Source organism: Anopheles coluzzii, chromosome 3 (assembly GCF_943734685.1).
Source record: "Anopheles coluzzii chromosome 3, AcolN3, whole genome shotgun sequence".
Lineage (NCBI taxonomy): Eukaryota > Metazoa > Arthropoda > Insecta > Diptera > Culicidae > Anopheles > Anopheles coluzzii.
Window position 1 is genome coordinate 18892739 of NC_064671.1, and position 20438 is coordinate 18913176.

Sequence of the window (20438 nt, forward strand, 5' to 3'; positions counted from 1 at the left end):
CGCCCCGATGCTTCTTTTGTCTTTCATCTTTGACCCTCCGCGCATAATGAGCGGCGCACGAACCACCGGAATCGTCACAATTTTGCGACCTTTCGCTAACGAGCAAATCGGAGTGTCGTGCAAAAGGGGATGGTCGGATTGCAAAATGTGTGTAACCCATTAGCCGCCCACTCCCCCCCCCCCCCCCACGTTCGCGATTGCGATCGGTTTTGGTGTGATTTGGGTGGGTTTGATGGGTAGCGGGAAGGATGATGTTGCGATGATGCATTCAGTTTTAAGATAGGACGATAACGGTGACATTTTGGGGTAAGGTTTTTGAAAGCAGAACATGACGGTTTGAAGGATATCGTGTCGGTAGATGCTGATCGTGGACCTTGACGATTGTCTTCCTATTTAAATGTCTTAAAAAAATAATACTGTTTACTAGTTGTTTTTGTAGCAAGTAAAAAGAGATTAATTTATTGCAAGATGCAAATATGCGGTTTTTAGAGTTATTACAAAAAATATTGATGAAATATTTACAGATATTATGAATTTTATTTTTTTATTATTATAATTCTTGTCAATCCTAAACATGTTATAAACATAAGAATGCTCCTTGAAGATGTGTTTTAAGTTAAACCATATTTTATTTTTTTTAAAGAATTTAAAATAAGCGCTAATAATAATTTAAAAAATGCTAATAATTATTTTAATAATATTAAGCAATACGGCCTTTTTGGACCGTTACTCCTGATTAAAAAAAAATAGTTCTGAGTGTCCAAAAAAAAAAAAAAAACTCAAATATTAAAGATTAATAGTGATACGTCCAACCAGGCCATTCTTAAGAGAAATAATTTTAAAAAATAATCAAGAGTTTAAGTTTAGGTAAATTTGTTGCTATTTAAAAGTTTAAAATTTCCAAATCAAAACTGTTTTGATAATGCTAAATAAGCCAAAATGTTACATTTAAGTCATATAACCTAGCTGTTATTTATTATATTGCCATACATCTTACTAAAAATCTACATACTTCTTCAATAAGTGTTGAAACATGTATTCCAAACCTAACAAAAAACCCCATTATAAAAAAACTGGGTTTCCTTTCAAATAAGGAAACCCTTCACCCAAGGATGAGCCAATTTGTTTCAGCTTCCCCTCTCGTTGAGCACCGCTAAATTCAAGGGCTTTTAGCTTCGGTGCGTCGAAAATCGCGAGGAACTAAACTGGCTAACCACCACCACAACAAAAGAGATAGCAGCACGCACAGCCGTTACTGAATAAAATAAAAAGCCCACCAAGCAACAACCACAACAACAAAAAAACGCAAAAACCAACCCGCACGATTAAGTCGTGTCCGGCGGGAATCCTTCGCCAGCCTGATGACGGTTCGTCATGTTTTAGCTCGGTTGCGGGGAGCTGTTTTTTTGGTGTGCTGATGCCTTAATGCTACACCACCGCGGCCGATTAAAAGTAATGCCCCTCCGTGCGCTTCCACCGCGCGTCCCGGTGTGCTGCCGGGGCCTAGCATCATCGGCCGGTATCCGCGCCGGCCTGGTTCCAGTTTGTCTAGCCTCACTTTTAACTCACCCCAGTGATGATGGTGGTGGTGATGGTGGTGGCGTACTTTTTTTTTTTTGCTCTCGCTTTCTGCTGCCTCCTTAAACCTCCCATTCACTTTCCGCACGTTGGCGTGCTGCGGGTCGCGTGAGGAAGGGAACCTTCGCGCGCGGATACGCCATATCGACTTAGTGTCACATACACGCAATGTGTGGTACGCGGTAGGTAGCGCGAAAGCACAGCCAACCGCGAAAGAGCCTACGCGACGAAACACGCCAAACGGTTTTAAAAAAGGCGTAAAGGGATGAATAATTGTTCCAATAGACCCCCCCCCCCCCCCCCCCCACTGCAACACTGCCACAGAGTCCCCTCGGGGTCTGGAAATTCGAATTTGTGTGTGCTTGTGTGGTAGTACCATCATCATTACCGGTGAATCGGTAGCCGCCAGCAGCAGCATGTTCGATGGTGTGTAGTGCGTGCAAAAATCTTGTTACCGCGCGGCCGCTGTTTTGCGTGTAAGGTTCTGTTTTTTGTTTGTTTTTCCTTCTCATCAGGGGTGGGCTTTTAGGTAGGGCAGGAGAGGGTAAGCGAAAAAAAAGAAGGAAAAAGCTCTTTCTTCCATCTTGCCGTTGATCTTAATACTGGGTCGCCGCCCGATCGCCTTCGGAGCGCACCCATACCCCGAACCAGTCCTTCGAGTGAGTGAAACAAAACAAACACAAACACACAGCAACCACAGCTTGAAACAACCCCCCCACTTGGGCAGGGAAAGGACTGCCGGGGAGCCGAAGCGAACCAGTAAGAGATGTCAAGGTTAGAGAGTTATATTGAACGGTATTATGCAATGTATTCGCTAAACAAGTTGCCGAACGCAACCAGCCAGCCCAGCAGCCTCGGTGTGGTCCTGCTGCCCGGGTTGATGATGCCGGCGCACGGCGGGAGAAGAGACACAACCGGCAAGATCAGCGAAGGAAGAAGAAAAAGACAACAACGAAGAGGCAAACATAAATATAAGAAACCACAGTTCCATCGCAAGGGGAGCGAGGAGGTGTATTTGCGCGACTGCCAACTACTCATCCCACCGCAGCCGGCAAAAGAATAAGTCATTATTTGGTTGAGGCGTTTCGATACCGCGCTCCGATGGGTATCGGAAGATTTACTGCGTCGTCGAGCGACGAACGCGCGAGCGTTCGCTCGGAACGCGCGCGCGTTCCCAGTGGAAGTGGGGCGAGTTCTAAAACCTTGAGTTGTTTACTACTTGAACTATGAGTCGTTTATTGTTGTTGTTGTTGTGAGTGTTTTTTTTTTTTTCTTCTAACTATTCCCCACCACTCCCCAAAAAACACACACATTCAAAGGTTTACAGCGTGATCCCTCTAGATCATGCCAGAAGCCCTCTTAAGGTATCTCAAGCAAAATAAAGGGACGACTTCTCAACTGGTCCTGCCATGTTGCAAAGGGCGCAATGTGTTTCTTTGGCAATCTGACAGCTCTGGTCAGATATCTTCAAAGGGGAGAGCATTGTCTTGTTGACCACTCTGCCTTTGACAAACACAGTACTGTGAAGTTGGGTTATTATCGAGTATCCCTTTAGCTCGGCACACTGCAACCAGGTTGGGAATCATTGCAAAGTACCACTCCAAAAATCTAAAACAGAGTATTTAATGCTAGAGCAGGCTCTAACAGCTAGATCTAACGATACCTAAACGGTGTGAAGGTTCGAGATCGCACCACTCCTCATCAAATCTTCGTAAGTGTGCGTTGACAGGTTAACGTCGCTTGGAATCAATTGCTGTCTCGCGCGCTCCCCCTCAAAGGTGAGTCAGCTTCTCACCCTTCCCTAGCTCTGTGTATGTGTGTGTGAAGGTCCTTCCTTCACCGTATCCCACTCACGAAACAGCTCACACGGCACCGGTGGGCACAATTGGAAATGTTGGACGTTGATTCGCAAAAGCACAACTCCAAATTGCCATCTGTAAACGGTGGACTTTCGAGTGAACGAACTTCTCTGGCTGGTTCGGGAGCTACATGCACGCTGGGTTTCGTGCAGTTCTCCTCCGTGGTCATCACGTTGATCGAGATCGGTGTGCTGGCCGGTTGGCACACGCTAAGACATACACACGCACACACAGAGTTACACTTGGGCATGCTCTGGGCGGCTTTTACTGCGGTCTCTGGTTTTTTGCTTATCTTTACCCCGGTGACTAGTGACAGTCGCTGACCCTGAACGTTGGTACTGTACGTGCCGAGTGAGAATCGCTACCAGCGATCAGATTGAAGTTCGCGTTCGTTTCGAAGACGGAGGAGCGTTTGGGAGGTAGTGCGAATTTCTTTAATCGGTGCCACTGTTGCCACCGACGACGACGGGTACCGTTTGGCGTTTGCAATCGTAACGTGCGATCGAACACGGCCACACGGGGAGGGCTTGTCAGTAATTTGATGAAACAAAATGACCAGAATTGCTAAATGCGTACCACAATCGCGCCACGTACAGGGCCTGGATAACGATCGCACAGGCCAGACACCTGCCGGAATGATTTGATCGTGTGAGAACGGGGCGTTAGGCGACGAGCGTTCCTACACTAGTGACAGCTGTGGCGAACAAGAAACAAAGATTTGGTGGGGATTTGAATCATGATAAAAATAATGACTGAAAAGTTTGCCTCTGAAATCTAACATCTTAAATTAATAGCTGATAATGTTTAGTGTTGTCCCCTAAATCCCATAACAAGACGCGCTCTGCCACTGCAACTATTAACGCCACAGATAAAACATCCAGTACATGTGCTTAGTTACTAAGTAGCTTCCTTTCACTTTTCTGTTTCACATCTACCATTCAGTACCGCTCTCTTTCTCTACACAAACACAGGTGTATATTACGATCACGATCCCCTATCTAACGGTCTGATAGCACATCTGAAGATGGTCTTTGGTTATTTGCACAAGGATTTGTATCTAAACGTGTCGGGCAACACACCAAGAAATCAGGTCTTACAATCACCCTCTTACCATCAAAGTCCCCTGTTTACTCGAGCTCCGGCTATGGCCGTGCAGTCGATCCTATCTGGCCGTTCCGTTTTCTTTCAGCCCAACCACGGTAGGCCTTCCCAGCCGGGGCTGTATACCCGTGCGGCCAGTGTCAATATTTGAACGATCGCCCGCACTTTGGCGGTCACAGGCGAAGCAGCAACCGAGGATAAGCGTCCGTGCGGCAGCTTCAATATTTAACTGAGCAACGCGCGCCTTGTCCTCTTTGTTTTGTCATCCCATGATCTCTCCCGGTGGTCAGGTGTTGTTCAAGTACTGTTATCTTTTTAATTATCGTACGCATTTCTCAAACAACAACGGGGCAGCTCTAAAAGTCAAAGCCAAAACTAGCGCAAAGCCCAACCACCGTGTGCATTACCTCCGCACAGCTTATTGGGCGGTGGTGAGGTAACGAAGGTGGCCCTGGGCTGCTGTAAAAAGTCCACAAAGTATAGGAGCTGCCGGGGGAACATTTCCACTGGAGCAATTAAATCGTAAACTGTCATCACTGTCGCAGTGGCGGACTTCCCCACACAACTACCGGAGGAAGCTACAGCATCGGCCCCGTGTTAGCTTCCGACTATCAGCATCGCGATAAAGCAACTAAATTAGCCGCGATTAAACTCGCGTCGTGTTGTGAGGGGTTCAGTCTGAGAAGATACAGATGAGCTTACATTTTACGATGGCTTGTAATTTGGGCTCGTTTAGTTGGGCTGCTCCCACAAGCTTACCCTTTTGCTGAAGATTTATTGATCTGTTAAATGCGAAAAGCATTGGAGTTGATGCGCTATCGTTTTATCTAATTTGATGTTTAGCTGCGCTTTACGCCAATTAAGATGACATGTCTGTAGGTTAACGCGGAACAAATCAAGGTTTGACGTTAAAACTGGAGCTATCCTAAAACGAGAATTTATTATCTCGCGGCTTCCATCAGCGTTCACACGGAATTAAACTGTCACTGTCAAAGCGCTAACTGATGCTCTGTCCATACGGATTGACCTAGTCCGAAAATATCTAGTCGCATATAGCTAATTAAACCCGATAACGACCCAACCCAGCTCAAGGTAGTCTTCTATGGAAACAAAAAAACGAACGACCGAACGAACTCCTCAGTCAATCCTTCCCTAGTGCGCAAATACTTTGTTGCAAAGGGGCCCCTGCGGCGGTTTGCTATAATTCTACTCCACTTCATGCTCACATCTTCACCCTTGGGATGCCACCGTCCCACCTACCACTATCTCCCTCTGGCAGCGGAAGATCACAAGGAAAAGGTGATCTCGTAAAAGCATTGACGTCGTTTGGCGAAAATTCCTGCTCCGGCTGCCATCCAAAGGCGCAATGATTGCGGCGGCTACGACGCCGCTCTTCGCGCACTGGGAATATGCTGACTTTTCGCCATCCTGCTGACGGCACACGGTTGGTTAGCGGTCCGAGAGACCAACCCTTACCTTCACCTTCAACCAATAGCAAAAGCCGCGGTATGCGAAACATCGTGCAAACCGGCAGTAAACGGGGCAACTTCTCCATTTGCCGAATGACGACGATGATGATGATGATGATGGGTTGCAATGCTCCAGAGGTTGCACTGGGGTCAGAGCTCGGGGTGAGTGCATCGATCCTGATCTAATCTTGCCTAATAGCTAGTTATTGTTTGGTTACGATTATTATCATGACCGGGGTAATAATAATAATTATTGCAATATACAAACAACGAAACCCCGGCAGGGCAGCGCCCTACTACACCCGTTCGACAGCGTCGCTTTGTGGCAAGATTTCGATTCAGTTCGACCTGCAGCCTTGGAGGAGTTTCCAACATGTGTGTGCCTTAAGAATGCTGAGCTTGCAAACCCCTTGCGGCATGCAGCATTCCACCGAGCCCCCGTGGCAATTGCGTATGTACATCACGTATGTGTGTGTGTGTGTGTGTATGCCTTTGCTGACAAGCGTTAAGTCTACTTTTAAGTCCGACCTGGCCAGGACCATCAAACGGTAGGGCCATTTCAAGGCATCACAAATCCGTGCGTTCTACGGCCGGGCTTTGAAATTCGAATGTCAATACGATCACAATCGGCACAAGAATTCGTTCGGTTAGAAAGGAGGGCGGCGGAGGGGAACAGGGTAATTGGATCAGTCAGGACCAGGGCGACTGCGCCGTGCGAGCAGGTGCAGCGGCCAATTCGGAACTGGTATCGGAACTGGACAAGCCATATGGGTGGGACAGGTTAACCTCTCAGTGACCTTTTTCCTCCGCTGGCTGACGACAAGCTAAAGATATCATTTCCATTAGTGTGGCTGTTGCTGCACAGAACGTAACAATAAAATCGCTTAACTGCCGACTGCCGTAAATGATTCGAACGAGATTCGCTTTTGATACCAACAATACCTGGTTGGAGTCGATTCAGACGTTAAGCCCCAAAAAGTAATCCAAGTAGCGCCAAGTCAAACCCAATTCTGAATCAAAAACGTACTGCGTACTACTACCACGTGTCCCAGTAAAACGCGCAAATGCTACCCATGCGTCGTTTGATTCTTCATCTGTATATCCCCCCTCGAGGGGAAAGACATCAAAGCGACCAACCCGAACCCGCACGCCTTCCACGGGGTCAGTTTTGGCGACGCGATGAAGCGAATCTGATGAACGTGGATTTGATTGAGGTGTACCTGCGTGCGTCCGTGTGTGTACTACCCCTTCGCATTGGACGTCTATTCCCAACAGCTGCTGGAAAAGTGTTGCAGTAGCTTGCGTGTATGTGCACGCGTGCGAGCAGAAAGAAAACCGAAGCCCATGAAATGGAAAAAAAGCCAACGCACGGCGCACGCTCGCCGGACGCGAGAAAGAACCAGTAATGACCATGCCCTAGGGCACGGTGCCGTGGTGATTCAAGAGCGTTAGCGTTGGGGCCGAGTTGTCCTTCCAGCTCCAAGCAGCGACTGACGTTCACCGGCTCACAGGCTCATAGCAGACACTATGGCAAGGAGCCCTGCTGCTTTTGGCACATCTCGAACTGGAGACACCCCTCTGCGAGGCAGCAAAAAAAAAGCTCGTCAAACTAATATTGGCGTGCAAGTCACAGAAAAAAAAACCCGAATGGCCGAATAATCTAAAGCCATCTAAATCTCCTCAGGATACCACCACCCGGTTCAAGGGGGTGATGGATCGTTCGGCAGAGCTCGAGACGCAAAGTGGAGTGAGCACACTTCGATGAATCACCCACTGGACCAGGGCCTGCTTTCTGCCTGAGAGATTCATTCACAAAAAGCGTGCGACAGGATCGATCATCGGGCGGCCATTATCCGTTATCTGGCCGAAGGTCACACAGAGCAAAGGCACCCCCCCCCCTGGTAGGCTGGTTTTTCGGTGACTCCACAAAGTGGACAAACTGGTCCAGAGTTCGGAGCATGGAGCAGTGCGTCGAGTAGCCTGGGTGTGCGTTTATATGCGTTTTATGTGCAGCCCTCCCCCCTCCCAACTCGGTTTCTTCTTACCTGTGCAAGCGTGGCGACCACCAGGCCGAAGGTGAACGCAATCTGCGTGAGCGTGGGACTGTAGTCGGTCCAGCCGGTCGTGCTACCGATGCCGATCGCCACCAGAAAGAAGGTGCCGAGAAACTCGGCCACCAGCATGCGCCATATGTTGCGGTTCTCGGTGATATCGGAGACGCCGACGATCTGTTTCACTCCTGGTGTTGCGAAAGAGAAAGAACAGAACGGGGTGATTAGAATGAGTGCCTTTTTAATGGGGGACTTACTTTGCTATATGTTTACTACGCTACTAAGGATTTCACCACGCTGAATCGGGGGTTGCGAATTGAATATCAGAACAGTTGGAGAATGCTAAACAGTTGTAACGTGTAATATATGCTGCATGTATCAATCTCGCTCTTTGAGAGATGTTCGTACAAGCAAGCAAGACGTATTTCCACGCAATTCAAAATCAAACATCGAAACGTACACAACCATGCACTACTTTCGGAGGATTGAATTCTAGGTGCGGAATTGAAACCCCTGTCACGTGTTGGTTTCGACTTTGTGTGTGTTTTTGGCCCACATTTTAACGCCACTGGAACTGTGGAGAGTCACGCCAGGGCTGGTAAAAAAAACCATTTCCAATTGGGTTGTGCGAGTGCGGGATGAACTAAATACGGAACGGGTATTCTGAGCACTCTTTTGAGTTGCCTTCATGCCGGGCAATAAACCACACACACGATACCTGCTTGCTGCTCCTGTGCCTTCATAATACGCACATGAAAGCGCACCGCGAACATTTAGCGCACCACGGGAGACCACGATGGACGGAGCGAACCAGTACACCGTAACGCTACACTACCTTCTTTCAGATCAAACTTGCTGAGGATGGGTATCATCTCGCGCGCTCTGGACCGGGATATGGAATGGAGTTGTTGCTGGCACTACTACTGCAACTCGATTCGTTTCTGGAGTACTGCTCCTCCAAGTTGGTTTTCCACACACGCACTTCAAGGATACACTTAATGTTCCGGATGTAAAGTTAATTCCGCGCGAGTTCTAACTTCTGAGCACTGCTCCAGGGGCACCACGTCCGTTGGCGTAATGTCGCGGAATGAAACTGCGGAACGGGAGCATAAACAAACAATGCTCGGGTAGTGTAGTAGTAGCCTTCGCTACTATCAAAACCGATTTTATGATATTGATCAAACTTTCCAATCTGCGACCGGTAGGGAAGGCACGGAACGGCTTAGGGCTATGGGTAGGTTTCATCCACTGCCGATGCCCAAGATAGGACGTCACCGAGTAGTGAGGCAGAGGAGCGGGAATCGTTAAAGTGATAATAAATCAACGAGCAGCCCTTGTTTTAGCTTGTTAGCAGAAGCTGCCCTGCGAGCTCGAAAATCCCGTACAAAATCGCTCCCAAAAGCTCCTAAATGGCATTTAGTGACTGGCTGGTGGCTGATTGTAGTTAATTTAAATCGCGGAGTTACTGATGCCAGCACGCAACAGTTTGCGGTGAATTTCGGTACGGCAGTCGCTGCCACGATGCCTCCACAGTCACATCCGCACACGCAAAGTTGAAACAGAAACAAAAGTCACCCCCGAAAATAAACCGACGACAAGTTTGCACAAACTTTTTTCACTCCTTTCCGTTGCTTTAAAACCGTTTGGCTCTGTTTGCTGGCGCTCCAAAGGGCCCCGAATGGACCGGCTCGCAAGAAGGAAAGTTATCTACTGAGCGGCGCAAAGCGCAACTGCTGGCGGGAGCCCGGAGCGCACGGGCGGAGCGCAAAACAATCGGCAACGGCGACGACGACCGTTCGACAGCGGATCTTGATGGCGATGCGGGGCGAAGGGTGTATGGATGGGTGGAGGTGCAAATCACCGTTTGGCTCCCTTCTACCTTGCGCTGGGGTGTGTGTGTGTGTGTGTGTTTTTTTTTTTTGCACACCCGCCCGATCGCGTGGTACCCGTGGGGGCCTGTTCGCGCTTTCACGTACCAGTGCGAATGCAACGCGAATGTGCCCTTCTCCCAAGTGCGCGGCAAAAATTGCAACCCACCGACGGCCTGTGGAGGGGAAAAGGGTCAAAGGGAGCTCGAAGGGGTTGCCTCGATGTCAGAGGAGGTTGTGTGATGGAAAAGATTGAGATTGTTCCTTCCAGTAGTCGTTTGTCAATAAAAACATATCAATTTATAATTACAAAAATGCTCCAAAAACTCACCCTATGTCCCTATCAACTCCAATAAACGGTCTTATCGGACTAGTTCTACGATATTTGGGTCAGAATCGATATTGTTGATAGTGACGTGTTGTGTTGTGTGTTTCAGGGTTATCAGTAAAGAGGCCCATTTCCTCTCCTGCTCCGTTCAGATGCTTATCAGAACTAGTAGTAGTAAATTCAATTTAGATAGCCATTGATGAAATTATCGTGCGCCCATAAGCGTAAGTGGCAATCGTACGTCGCAATGGCTCCGTCCTCTCGCGCCCAAAGTGTACTTCAACCATTAACTAGCGACACAACGAGAGCCTCAGGTTGTCTGGGCAATCGTGCGTTGTTTGCATTAGAATTGTTTTCCTCACCCCAAAAAAAGAAATAAAAAACTGTGACAAAAAAAACTGATTCAACATGTTATTGTCGTCTGTTATGTCTTCTCTCCTCCCTGGAGTCTACACACACCTGATAAAACGTGTCCCAAGCGTAAAGGCAGTTGTTTGTTTGTGTGAAGTTTGTAAACGAATCACTTTACGTTTGATAAAATCGGTGCAGTTGCTGGCACGAGCGAACTTTAGAACACATTCCCTTATGCGCTCACATGATGAAAGAATGTTATCGTTTTTTCATGTAAGATAAACGACATGGCGTCAACATTAGAACATGGGCGTACGATTTACGTGCTCCAATGTCGACAACAGCGTCAATCGAGAATGATTGCTGCTGCTGCTACTCGAATCAAAGCCCACAATGATAGGACAAACAAAGTAAAGCGATGCAACAATCATGCGCTAAGCCCCCCTTCCCCTTGTTTGCTAGTCGTTTTCCCCCTTCTTTCGCTTGCAACGATGACTTCCTGATCGGGGTGCGCTCGGCAGCCGATAATTGGAGGCATCTGTCAATCGGCTCTAATTGAGTTAGCAAACATCTTCGAACGAACAATTCTGTTTGAAAAGCTCACCTTCAGGAGCGGGGGGTGCCTTAAACCAAGCCTGCAGGGCTCTAAAGGTGCAATTGGTTGCTGTGGTGGCCCCATGCACTGGAGTTTGCTTAGCTTTTGCACACCCAATGCTCGCTGAATCGATTCAGCCTTAGCCAGAAGGGGTTTGCAAAACATAAAAGGAGGCCGGCGCAATTGCTTTACGCCCTAGAACCGTGTTCGGTGGTGCACGCACGCACCCGTGAAAGTGTCCGTGAAAGGGTGCAATGACCTTTTTCAGTGCGCATAAAAATAAACATAACCTTGGTTGGAGGAGCGCCAACCAAAACAAAACATATTTGTTTGGAAAAACCATTGAAGGATGTACGAGCTGTAAAAGGATGTGTTGTACAGGATCGAACACGCTTCGCCTTGATCAGCATAGTAAACATTTCATCCTTTTTGATGCAATAAAAATGCATTAGTGTATAGACTGCAACCTTTGCTGTGGTTTGATTACAAACTTTCTAATCATGTTGTTGTTCATCACCGATTACCTAACTTCCACTAATCTAGTTTAATATTTAAAGCACATCACTAATCGTGCATAATAGCACACAAACAGCAAGAAAATTGCCAAAGTGCAATGATCCGTGTACCCCATTTAGCCGCGCTAGAAAATTGATGGCTCAAAGTCGTGTTTTGCCTAATCAGTGTCTTTGCCGGGACTATCTTCCATCCAGCTGTGAAGTTCCAGAGCTCCGGAGAAGCATAACGCAAAACTGCTGCATCTTTCTCGCTCGTTGCACACTGTGGCTGCCATCATTAAATGTGTTTGTTATAATTAAAAGAGAAATTTTTCCGAACTCCCACCCCTCCCTGCCAATTATGATTATTATTATTATGCAGCTGCTACTACTGCTACTGTGCCATGCACAAAAGGGCTCTGGGATGCAGACAAAGCTAAAAAAAGAGCCAACTGAGTGGAAATAGAGATGACGAACAAGGGGAAACACAGTTGTGCTGCTGCAGCTAGGCACATTTTCTTTCCATTTTCTCCATTCGACACTGACGGACCGCAATCCGTACGCTGTCTTTGTGGCACGCGGAAGGTTTAGTGTGTATGCACACTCATCTACAATCCAAACGAGGAATGCTCACGCGCATCATCATCAGCGCCTCAACATAATGCCGGCCTGTCTCTCGGTGTCTGTCGTTGCTTTGCACATGTTGTTTGCTTCGCAGCATTTGCCGCAAATCGCCGAGAGAGCCGTTGCCATTTGGCTGGTGTGCGCTGTTGTGACTGGTCGAAATGCATAATAAACAATAATTCCCATCTCATAAACCGCTCAACCGGGCGCCCCGCCAACTGCCAACATAAACCGTCATCACTCTTCCCGTCCCATCGCTACTGGGGTTCGTTGCAGCGTTGATCAATCGTCGCACAATGCACGGGATGATGCACTCGCTAGGAAGAGCGAGTGGTGCACCCGCTCTGGTACATCGTAGCATGCCGCAAATCAATCTGCCAACATGTTTCCATCTTCACCTTCCCCAGTCAGCTCTTCTAACACAATGGGGCTAGTGTGTGTGGAGCCAGGGAAGACAGCATAATATGCTGTGCTGGTGGTGTAAAGTGCGAAGGAAAAACAGTGTAACGCCATCGGGTATGGCGTGTGCGCGGGAGAAAAACAACTGTTTTCAACCGGCTGTTTAAATTAGCGTAATAGGTAGACGGTGGGCCGGTAATAGTATCGCTGTAGCGTGTGCTGATGGCAGGCGCTCTACTAGCGTAGGCTGAACAGTCTGGTGGTAGAAAAGGCGATCGGGGAAGATGATGGGAAAACATATAGTTGGTGTGGAGTTGGAATGAAAAGTTTGTTGAATATTGAAAGCATCTTGCTCAGTTTTTGGACTTGTCACTGATATCACAAGGTTGGTACGAACAGTTATAATGGGATATTAAGAATACATTCTAAAACATTTAAAAAACAGTGACATCACTGTGATTTGTAGACTAGTAACTATGAGTCATCATTGATGACATTCTGAAAAGGCATTGGCACAACAACTGTTGTTATTCTAGGTCTGCTAACCTCTTTCGGACGAGCTTTCTCATGTCTGACTTATGTCTTACTCACCGCAGTATAATTACTCCTGGTCATTCAGGTGGAAATCGAACCCCAGATTGTTTATTGTCTGATTGTCTACTCATCACGATGATTCAGATTATCCATTCCATTATTTTCAATTCTTGAACTCCTAAGAATTTAATATTTGTTCTGGCGAATTCGTAAACAGGAAAGACTAGACTACAATTTGAAGGCTCTAGAACCAACTGGGATTTCTGAATGAATACAGATTTAAGCAGAGTTTTCAAGATTGTGCTTGTGTTTATAATTTATTTATTGATTCATTAACTTATAATTTATTGTTTGTCTGCTACGCAATGCCAAAAACAACTCATACAAACTACATCATTCAGAAAAATGGGTTAGTATGGTGAGTTTAGGTCTTTTAATCATTGTCTTAGTGCTATTAAAGACACCTGTGAGTTGGTAGTATATTTGGAAGAGATCAGCATGTTCTCATTTGCCATTGGAATTTGTTGAAAAACGTAATCTGCTTTTACATCTTTCAATGCTTAATCCTACAGATCATATTCATAACGCTATCGTAGAACACGATTAAAGCCTTAATCCAGATACTAGATCTAATGTGGACGAGATGGTTGCTGACATATCTATTTATTATTTACTCAAAATTGTATTCCCGATACTTTTCAATTCATGCCATCAGTCAGAAATGCCCAACATCCTCCCACTGTCTGGTGTGCTCCATCTTACGACCACCGTCTTCACACCGTCAGCGGTAGGAATTCAATGTCAAGGAAGCGGTAACGGTCCGTAACGCAAACCGTGATGGGGCCCGTTCGGCCAGGGTTATGGCCGCAGTGCCCGTGCACTCCACGCCAAAGGTTAACCCAGTGGACATCTTCCGCCTGTGTTCGTGACAGTAGTGCGGCCAGTTAATTTTATTGCCCCGTCACCACCCTGCCTTACAGTGTTGGTGGTGTTTTGAACGGAGGGCTCCGGGTGCCGGCACTACGTGCACACAGGTGTTGTGATGGGAATGCGTAAGAATGCATTAACGGCACCTTTGCACACGATGGACCGAACGAACGAGCCACACGACGTGATCATCTGCCCAACAACGATCGATCAACAACGGGCTGTGCCTGGCGGTGGGTCGTATGTGCACCGTAAACAACAGCCGCTTCGTCAGCTCAGTCGATTCGCATAAACAGAGCTGCGCCCGTTGCTATTTATCGGGCTCATTATCGAAACGATTTATAGGGTGCCTTTGAAATTACGCTAATTGAAATGAATTTTGTACCGTACACCACACGATCTAACCATTTCGTTTTTATGCACGCCTCAATAATAACAGTGGATAGTATCTAATCGATTTTTTAAATAAACGGCATATTGGATTAATTTTCACTTTCCTTTGTAGTAAATTTATTACGTGTGAACACTTTCTCGAACACACTAATCTTTAATATGTTATCACCTACGTGTTCGGTTGCTTGGAATCTAATTTGGCCGGAAGAAATGAAAAGTAAAACGTTCTTCAATCATCGTTACTCTAATAGAAGACAGAGCGCGATAACATTCCCTACACCAGACCAAATAGAATGTACTGATAGCAGTTGTAATGACTTTTTAATCTTAACACGATGTATCCGTATCAAAACTGTGTTAACCTGTCGGTACGATTCCTCGCAGTTGTTTGTGTGCTGCTCCGCGCTCAGATTAACGTGAGCGGAAATTAATGAATGGCGTACCACGTGCGTAGCCGTGCGCTCGAATTAGTTGTAGGACCTTGAATTTGGGCAAAATAAATAAAACAATAAAAAAAAACCGACAGAACAAAAAAACAACAACGATTCAGCATGATTCATCCGAAGCTTCCAGGGCGCTAGGTAGAGCACCCAGCACAATGAGTTTCGTTACACGTGACATTCACGTTATGTGTGCTACATTAGCCGGTCGCAGTCGTAACACGACGTGCCGTGGCAAGAAAAAGGCCCTGGATTGCGGTGAATCGATGGTAAAAAGCAGCCAAACACACAAATTACACGGTGCCATCCTCTTCCTGGCTGGGCATTGGTATGCATCTAAATGTTAGCAAAGTAACGCCGACCAGCGGTTTGCTCAAGGATACGACACGACGACTACGACACGACGACTACGACGTTCCCGTGTCAGGTTCTGCTGGCAAGAGGTTCTTGTTTTTTTTTACGAGATACTTGTGCCTGTTGGGTAAGCTTGGTACTGGTGAGGGCTTTCGAGAGCTCTTAATTAATTTACTCGGCTAACTATGAGCCTGTCATAGATATCAATCGGTTTTGCAGACAAGCCTTTTCCTCGCAAGACCCCCAAGCCTAAGTTAACTCTGTATCGATAGGCCATCGCGATAAGTGCTTCAAGCTCAGCGATTCGCTCCGCACAAAACCGATTCGCCATGGAAAGCCTCCAAAATTGCAATCCCCCATCGCCCCAAATACGGTCGCGGCGAGCCATGGCGAACCCGGGAAGTACACGCAGGGAGCCCTATCGCGCGTGGCGCCTTCACTTTCATGGCGAACACATCGTCATCATCATCGCCGTCATGCTCATCCAAAGGCGCAAGGTCGCTAACAGTCGCGAATCGCAATTGCCAATCGAAGCCGTTCGACACCCTTGGTACACCGTGGACCACGCCGCACATCTCATTGTCCCAAGTGCGAGCGCACAAACTAATTAAGCTTTTGCCCATACCTACACACACACGACACACCCGTTCCAATGCCACACTCGTCCCAGGCAACACCCAGCAGTGCAAACGTATCGAACGGCGACTCCTTGGGATGCTGATTTTATCGCACGCGCGAATCGCTCAGTTTGGCGGTCGGATGTTTAGTGTGTGTGTGTGTGCGCAAAAAAGGCTGAGTTGTACACTCCCTTCTTTCTCTTCACCGCGAATGCGAAGGCCCCCGCGCTAAGGTTGCCTACCTTCGATGTGCCAGCACACCGACCGGGCAGTTTTTGGGGACACAATGACAATCGCGCCGATTTTAGCGATCCGCGCCGGTTATTACCAGAGCTCGACGATGAGATGGCATCAAGGTTGTGTTGTGGCAGCTGGGGCAGCTGAAGATGCGACGGCTCGAAGACGGCTCAACAAGGAAAGTGTAGGTAGGAAGTAGATGATCAACACTCGGTACTTCAAGAGACACCCGGGGACTTTGAAGATGCCACTCGAACGGACGTCTTGAGAGAGGGGCCCATTCATTCATAGATCTTATGTGAGGAGAGGCACCCCGATGCAGGCTGTGAAGAAGCTGTGTGCCGCTGTGCAAAAATGGTGCCATCAAATCCGTCATGCACAGATACGCAGATCCTCTCCTGACCAACTCCACAATGATACGAACGGATACGCATCGTTAAGCTCTCGATCGCGTGTACACAGATTGCTGGTGATGATTTCAGGCTGATTTATGCATCGATCATCCTTGTCGGCAGAGTTGCCAAAACCACTCTCTTCCGTTCCGTTTGGATTGATGATCCGATCGGGCTGCATCTGACAGGGCTGGGGTCGGGCAATCGTAGATTGCGATCGCTACAAGTCCGTGGGTAATTGATTGCTTCTGGTGAGAGTTGTGCGATGCCCACAACTGGAGCTAAGTCGACAACTGGTTCTCGTCGTTCGTTTACGTTATTGATGCATGATCCTCATCGCAGGTTTTTGTACTTCAACTATCTCCGTGATCTTCGCTAAGGACAGTAGATAGATCGCTCTAGATGGCATCAACCTAAACGGACGCTTCAAGGTGGCGATCGCATCATCCCAAAACCGATCTAGATCTAGACTGCCCCCGAAGGTAAGGTAGCCTCAAGATGCTCCGCTTCCAAAATTGTGCAAAACTAGATCCAGTAGCAATGACACTGAACACCTACCGTATTACCTCACCCTGCCGGTTCATCATGGCATGGAGATGATGCGTCTTCACTAATTAGACATCGCCACCACCAACAACGGTCCGACGACCTCTACCTCTACGGTGTATGTGTGTCTGTCGGATCGCGTAACTGGTTGGAAGTTTGGGTGAAATGTCTGGTGCCACCTACTCCAGCCCCTCGCAACAGTTGGCACGCATGAACTTGACGAACTACGCCACTTAAACCTCCACACCCCGTGTGCCGCTGGTAAGATAATTAGCTGGTTGTTAAGTACTGTGCGATCGCAATGCATGTTTAAATGTAATTTTATTGTTTCGCACTCGGTAATTTGTAGCAAAATACCGGTAAGCCGCCAGCGTAACAGATCATCATCTCCGGCGCATCATCGCGGGTGCAGGTTGCCGTGTGAGGCTGGCTGCTACTAATCGAAGGAAGTCGGGAGAGGATGCCGGAGCGTAATTTATTTCTCGCGAAAGCCCAAAGATCCTGAGGGTAAGCCTCGAGCCCGAGTACCAGTCGCGTTCTCGCTGTGTGATGACCGATAAATGCTACCCACAGCATCAGCGCGTGTTGTCTGACAGTCTTTGCCAATTAGTCGCATCATTCGCGCACTACCTGCTCTGCTCCCCGGTACGCCTCGCGGGCATTGATGGGGACGACTACTTCTGGAGTGTGTCTAGGTGCTGTGCTGGTTTACGGGCTTGTAGTACCAGTACACTTTATCATTCTGCCGCTCATAGGACCGGTTGAGAATTATAATTTCAAATCGCTTGGACACCGTGCCACGGCTGGGCTGGTACGGCGGATTGTTGGCGGGAGTTTGTTATAGGTCAGTTTAGTGCGCCGAGGTAGAATAAAGGTGTAGAAGACAAATGGTTGAATTACAATTCCTTTGCATGTGGAAAAGATGCCGTAAACGGTTCTGGAGCGCCGACAATTGCTAATAAATAATAGTGCCAACAGTGATTGCTAGTGAAGTATTGAATGGTTTGTCCGAGAATACTCTAGAAGTTTTGTAGAATCATGACGTGAATGGTTCAGCTCTTGCTATAAAGCATTCCGTTACACTTGGTTGTTCAATTATTACTCTCTTTGCCGCAAAAAATTCCAATCGTTGCTAAATGGTTATTGCAATATCTGTTTTTGCACAATCCCCATCACAATCCAATCCGAACTGTAGCAAGGTCAACTCCAACATCTCAAGCCGACGGCGCGTACAAACAAAAAAAACCCACACAACATCTCTCAACATTCACCATAATTGGCTCCCATCAGCGACGCATTAGGTGCGAAATAATCCTATTAAACATGAGCGGCAAACATCGATGTTCAATTCGCGCACGATGGCGGTGAAATTAAACAACAACAAAAAGCCGAAAACCAACATGCTACCATACTGGCGGCGGTCCGTGTGATGTAATCTCCAAGAAGAGTGCCTTTTCAAACCCGTCGTACAAGGTGGGGTGTGTGCGTTTTTTTCTTTCTCTCTCGGTGGTCAATTATTTGCCCAAAAGCAGCAATGCAAAAATGGTACCGAACCGAACTGAAAGCTACTGAGCACAATCATATCGAACAAAAAAAAATAAAAGAGAAGGATAAACAACAATCGCAACCGTCGTAAAATGAGCCTTCATCATCAGAAAAGAACTAGCCGCACACACCGCTTGCCGTCCGAGCGCTCGCGCCAATGTGTACACACTTGAAGAAAGTATGCTGCCCATGTTTGGGCTGCGAGACTTTTGCGGAGGTCCGTCCACCCGATGGATGATTAACTTATTTCACCCGGCGGCACGGATTAATGGGGGAGGGTGGTATGCACATAATAATCGATACTTGAGCGGTGCCGTACTCTGACGGCGTGGGCCAACATCGGAGCGGAACTAGCGGCGTGTTGTTAATGCACTGCTGCTGTCCGCAGAAGCGTGCGCCAGTGTGTCAAGTTCAAGCTGTGCGGTTACTGTTGAGGCGAATGCTTTTTACACAACGATACGCATTATTGATTTCGTCGTAGCGTAGCAATAATGTGCAGAATGTGTTGCACACACCAAAAACAGAACAACATTATTGTGCGATTGACAAGCGCGCAAGAAGTCCGTCATGGTTACCGTTTGATCGGTTGATGGAGGCTTTCTGCGGGCTGTGGTTGAGGCTCTAAAAATGCATTTTTATCATGAATGAATATTACTGTGCCTTTTATGATTGTCATTGGCGTTTATTGTTGCTATCTTTTAGTCCTAACCTTGTAGTAAATCAAAGTCTATAGTAGGAATATAAAGTAAATAAGAGAACACATTTGTGCAGTGAGAAACAAAGTTGAAGATGGTAAGTTGTAAGTTGAAGATAGTCAAATAGGCTGCTAAACAACAAAAGATTTAAAGTAATAACTAAAGATTCTTATGAAAATTATTTTTTAAACATATAACTTATTATTCAACTTATTAGTCAGCAAAAATGTTAGTAGAAGCTTTAACCATTTTTGGTAAAACATAAGTAGAAATTTGCCTTAGATAATTAGAGAATCAGCTGTTTAAAAATATAAAATGATAAGCAAACCATAGCGACAAATGAAATGAGCAAAAAAGTTTTTAAGACACACAAAAAGCAGGAAAAAACATATAAAAATGTCTCATTCAAAGCGTATATGAATAATACATAAGAAAATACGGCAAAACTACAAATCGTAACTTTTACTACATTTCGTAATAAAAACATAATCATGTTAAATTATGTAAACAACAATCAATCCGCTTCCTTTCGCCTTCGACCATCGCCTCCCAGAGCAAGCGCAAAACCCCCGTATCTAAAATGACCCGTTTCGCGCCTCCCGGGTGGATTAATGGTCCATCCGAGTTTTGTGCCATGCCTCTCACACACCGTTCGTTTCCTTTTTAAGCGATCCTTATTTGAATACCCGGTGCGTTACTCACCTTCCCTGCCACCAAAACCCCTTTGCCAAACCAAAAAAACCACAAAGGTAGTTTTATTTTTATGTTGCATTATGATTGCTCTCCATCCCTCCCTTTCCCTTCCGTTTTCTCCACAATCATCGTCATCGGCCACCAAAACGTGCGCCATGATCGATTCACTGTGTTCAATTCCCTTTTACAAAACTACAGCGTAAGCGCGATAAAAAAAGCAACCCCCAACGGTCACCGAAAAAAAGGAAAAAGACGGACCAAAAAAAACGTTCCAACCGCATGAGCCGATTAGCGGGCTTGAATGGCGGGCGAAGATAAAACCCTCCCTGAGCAAAGGGTGGAGGAGGG

General features: G+C 46.9%; 1 protein-coding gene across 6 annotated transcripts in view; it reads right to left on the reverse strand.

Moving 5' to 3' along the window:
- The window catches only part of LOC120954741 (aquaporin AQPAn.G), a 40747-nt gene that overhangs the window by 12135 nt on the left and 8174 nt on the right, over positions 1–20438 (reverse strand). For 4 of the 6 annotated variants that reach the window (XM_040374915.2, XM_040374917.2, XM_040374916.2 and 1 more), the window contains exon 3: positions 8053–8246. In XM_040374915.2, the coding sequence (XP_040230849.1) occupies positions 8053–8246 (194 nt within the window). Of the gene's footprint in view, positions 1–8052; positions 8247–8893; positions 9761–20438 lie in introns of those variants that run through there. The other 2 variants (XM_040374914.2, XM_040374919.2) reach the window with 1 other exon arrangement.